At 38.2% G+C, this 4,526-nt stretch overlaps 1 protein-coding gene across 1 annotated transcript; it reads right to left on the bottom strand.

Moving 5' to 3' along the window:
- Positions 1-12: 12 nt before the first annotated feature.
- On the bottom strand, positions 13-1,594 carry LOC105570776. Its single transcript, XM_012028221.1, has 2 exons — positions 1,159-1,594; positions 13-1,070 (listed from the first exon to the last, which is right to left on the bottom strand). The coding sequence occupies exon 2, from the start codon at positions 1,034-1,036 to the stop codon at positions 425-427; it is 612 nt and encodes a 203-aa protein (XP_011883611.1). The 5' UTR covers positions 1,037-1,070; positions 1,159-1,594; the 3' UTR covers positions 13-424.
- Positions 1,595-4,526: the final 2,932 nt, after the last annotated feature.

Here is a 4,526-nt window from a genome sequence, read left to right as displayed (position 1 = left end):
ATATGCCAAGGTCAAGGGCTGGGTCCGTGTTTGTGAAGTTTTACCGAAAAGAGGGTACAATTTGGTCAAAATTACCAAGATGTGCCTGATATTCGACCTTCTGCTAGGTCCATTTCACAAAATCAGACTATGACTTATAGGACGAAATACCTTACGTTACCTAATTTCAACCGTAAAATTACTTCTACTTTATTCCCCACTTATCTTCTTTCGACGTCGATACAACATAAATTGGGCTTCGTCGAACAGACTTTTCAACCTATCAGAAAGTAAAATAAACGTAATTTCGCCCTATTTTGCTGCTTGGGTACGTTGTCGCTCTTCTTCTTATTAACTACTTGGGAAGGGAAGATAGAATGGATTGGAAGTGAAAGAAAATGTATGTCATTAAAAAATTTTAATCTCATTTTATTATCTCAATTTATCAAAATACATCACCCCGTTTATGGGCTTCGGCAAGAATTTCTTTTACGGCATAAGCCATTAATTTGCACTTTATGATCGAAATAAATTCACAATTTTCGGTTGAATTTTTATAGTACTTGTCGTGTAGGATTCTAACTGCATCGTTCGGTGTATCGGATTTTTTTTCGCCACTCATCCACATATCTTGTACATGCACAACGAGTTCTTCGAAGCTTTCATGTACAGTTTCTAGATCCGCATACAGTTGAAAATATATGCAGTCTACACAGTGTTCCAGTTCAAATAAAAATGATATGGTTGATGGTTTCATGTACATAGAAGTATTATTTGATGTTACTTTTACAATATTTCCGTGGCGCGTTCTAACTAGTTCTATAGCTAAATGATTAAGCTGTATCGCTGACGATGATGACGCATCTGTTGCCTTTAGCAGCTGGTCTATTTTTGATTGAATATTTCTGTATTCTTTCCAAATTGATTGATCTAACTCCATCTGACGTCCTTGATTATCGCCGAGAATTATTTCTACGTAGGATGCACGAGGTACTACTCTGATCCCAATATCTCTGTATTTGAATGCTGTAGATGTCAGTGGTAACCTCCTGCACATGATACGCGGTGGGTTATGAGATTCATCATCAGAACTGAAGGAATGTGTGTATAAAGTAAAATAAATACAATTATATGTGTAAAAAAATGTGTGCAAATATGCAGTAGCTTTATGGTACTCACACGTCACCACACTGTTTCTTGCACGATACAGTTTCATCTTGAGAAACGGATGGCGTATAACTGCTTCGATGAACATACGGTGTGTAACGACGATTGTTAAAACTGTTTGAAAAATACAATTAAATGTGGAAAATGGTAAAGGAAAATATACGATAACTTTGTAGTACTTACTACAAAGTAGTAAGTACTACAAAGTTATCGTATATTAATATATCGTATATTAATCGTATATTAATATTAAGTTATCGTATATAACAGCTACGCTGTTTCTTGGTGGATGACATTTCCTGAGGAGTGTAATAATTCATTCTTGCTAAGGAAATCTTAAGGCCTATCAGGACACGAAGAAACTGGATGATAAATACGAACTTCTTGTCTAACGATGCGTTCGTGGGTCCCAACGCATTCTTAGTTCTCGATCTCGTATAAAATCTCCTACTGTGGTACAGCGGGCTTCCGGACCGTTTATATACCATAAAAAGTCGCTGTCAGCAGCCAGGTTTAGGCGTTTGACCTCATGACTCATGCCATGGATGCGCGCAGCTGTGAGTCTGCGCTAATCATTTGTATATCGTCATCCCCCGGTGATATCTATTACATACACGCGCCGCGGATTGCCAAAGACTTTTGTCAGCAGCCAGGTTTCGGCGCTTGATCTCATACAATGGAAAATAATATTAATACGTGCAGCTGTGGTATCGGCGCTAATCAAAGGCATCTCCGGTGATATCTATCCCATACAGCACAGGTAGATTCTGAGTATATACGCAGTATATCGCAAACGTAGATTGTGTATATTCCATTAATATTCGAAATACGTACCACGATATTTTGAGAATGTACGGAGGATGTTTCTATGTCTGCCCTAGAAGCTTACTCAGTATATACTGAGAATATTTCTTGGTATATCGTAGGTATATTAATAAAATATTTTGATCACATAATTAATTGCCTGGTCAGGTTTTCTTTATCAAGACGTCATGACTTGCCCCTTGTTACGCCTTATAATTTCTAATAGGAGGGTAGTAGAGCATCAGTAGGCATCCTATTAAAAATATTTAATTTTTAACCTTAAAAATAAATAATGTTTAAAATGTGTTATAAATTATGTAATCATCAAAAGTATATTCAGGTCATTGAAGTTTATCCATGATCCAGACAACCAGTTGTCAGATCATATCGGCTCGTCTCTTATACTAATACAGAATGATTTTTACTTACGAGAAGGCTAACGCGCGGTCGCCACATCGCGGCAGTAAGTGGTTACTAGTACTACATGTTCTGAAAATATACGAGAATATGCGAAAAATAATGTAGGTTTGCGGGTTTCCGAAATTATACGTGATAAATAATTAATAATAGAATAGACTACTCTCTATCAATACGTTTAATTATATGTTTATAATTCAAGGCAACTATAATTGCGCGTATACAGTTCTATTTCGCGCGATTTGTACAGAGATCTTCGGTCCGACTTTTACACACGGGAAACACGTCTGTTCCTTTTCGTTCGACTCGGTCTTCTGTCTGACCTTTTGTCGTCGATATTATTTTCGGCTCTCATATGTGTCGACCGTTCGAGAAGGTCGTGGCAATCGTTGCCCGCTTTGCTTTCGCTGGTAATAATAAAGGCATTGTCTCGATAACGGACAAGACAACACGTTCGGGCTAACAAGGAATAATAATAAAGCGTAGGCAAATGATTCGACTCGAGAACACACAGGACGGAACATAAGCACGTCGGTTGAATATATGTACATGTTTTAAACTAAGAAATTTATCGATTCCTACAATAATATACTACTAAAAATGTTATAGGGATGATCTCAGTATGTTAAATACAGTACGTTTTACAGTATTGTTTTATAATATACGTAACAATATATTCTGATAATATACGATATATATACGAGAAATAATATACTGTAAAAGATGTTCTGAAAACATCCTAAAAATATTCGAAAACTGATATACTACAGGAGATATTATAGAGATATTCTCAGTATATTATGTACAGTACGATACATTCATAGTATGAGTATAGAATATTCGTGTAATATCATGTGCTGTCTGGGATTACATGCCGATGCAGTAGACGCGAGTTTAAACGTGGAACTTCCTGGCATCACGTGCCTAGATAAGAAAGACTTTGTCAGCAGCCAGGTTTCGGCGCTTGACCCCATGACTCATAACAAGGAAAATAAGAGTACGCGTGCAGGTGTTCGCGCTAATCAAAGGCATCCCGGTGATCACGAGACACGGTAGTGTCTCGCGCCAAGTATAAGCGACAACAATTAAGCGACAAGCTAAACCACGCGCGCGACACCGACCGTGTAGTTTACGCGAGTACGCGAGTTGACGGGCCCTCAGAATTTCGGATCTCAACAACGGCTCATCCGACGAACTTGAGACTGCGCTTAATCGATAGCTTGGGTACGATTTGCATAATAAAAGTGTTTTTATTTTTCTCCTATGTGGCCCATGAGTGGAGATATTGCAATGCAAAGTCCGCATGTTGGGCAGATTACGTAGGATTACGTATTAAGAGGATCCCGTAGTAGGTCTGTATTACCGACAGAATTACCATTTTCGTAATATACATGAGCACACGGACACACTACTACGATACATCACACCCATACATAAACACGAAAGTTTAATACTAGCTATACTCTTATTTTAAACGTCTAATCCCAATTTAGAGGGTTTCACAGTAATTCTACATGTCATCGAATCCTGGGAAACTCAGTTTCATGTGAGTACAAGTTGTAGAACTTTTATACGAAGCACAAGTATGACGGAGTTGACAGTTCGTCTAAATGAGGTTATATGTGATCGATATATGAATTTTGTAATTTTTACTGATTTTTGGTATAAAATTGGAGTTTCCCGGGATCATCAATGCATATACTGTAATTGTACGCAAGCATTTTTGATTCCATGAATTTAATACGACGATAGGTTATAATTACGAAAATGGTATTCTGTCGGTAAAACAGACCCGCTACGGGATCCTCTTAAGAACCGTCTTCGTCGTCTTGGTCAGAGAGAAGCCTGAGAGATGTCACGGCCCCGTTTTTCGTGATTGGCGAATGCGATACGCCCTCTGTGGACATTGAAAACGTGGACATTGAACTACGTAGCCAATATCCACATTTTGCCAAGTGGGTAACGCAGATTTGCGAAATTTTGGTTGCGTTTCGTGCTATAGTCAGGTCCTGTGCGATGCTTTTGTACTTAAGATTATTTTAAGTACAAAATCATTGCATGGGATCTAACCATAGCGCGGGACGGGGCTAAAATTGTGCAAATCTGCGTTACCCACTTAGCAAAATGTGGATATTGGCTACGTAGTTCAATGTCCACGT

This window comes from Vollenhovia emeryi, unplaced genomic scaffold (assembly GCF_000949405.1).
Source record: "Vollenhovia emeryi isolate VEMERY1.0 unplaced genomic scaffold, V.emery_V1.0 DF941851.1, whole genome shotgun sequence".
In the NCBI taxonomy this organism is placed as follows: Eukaryota; Metazoa; Arthropoda; class Insecta; order Hymenoptera; family Formicidae; genus Vollenhovia; species Vollenhovia emeryi.
The sequence above is the reverse complement of the archived record's forward strand: the minus strand, read 5'-3'. Positions and strand labels throughout refer to the sequence as shown.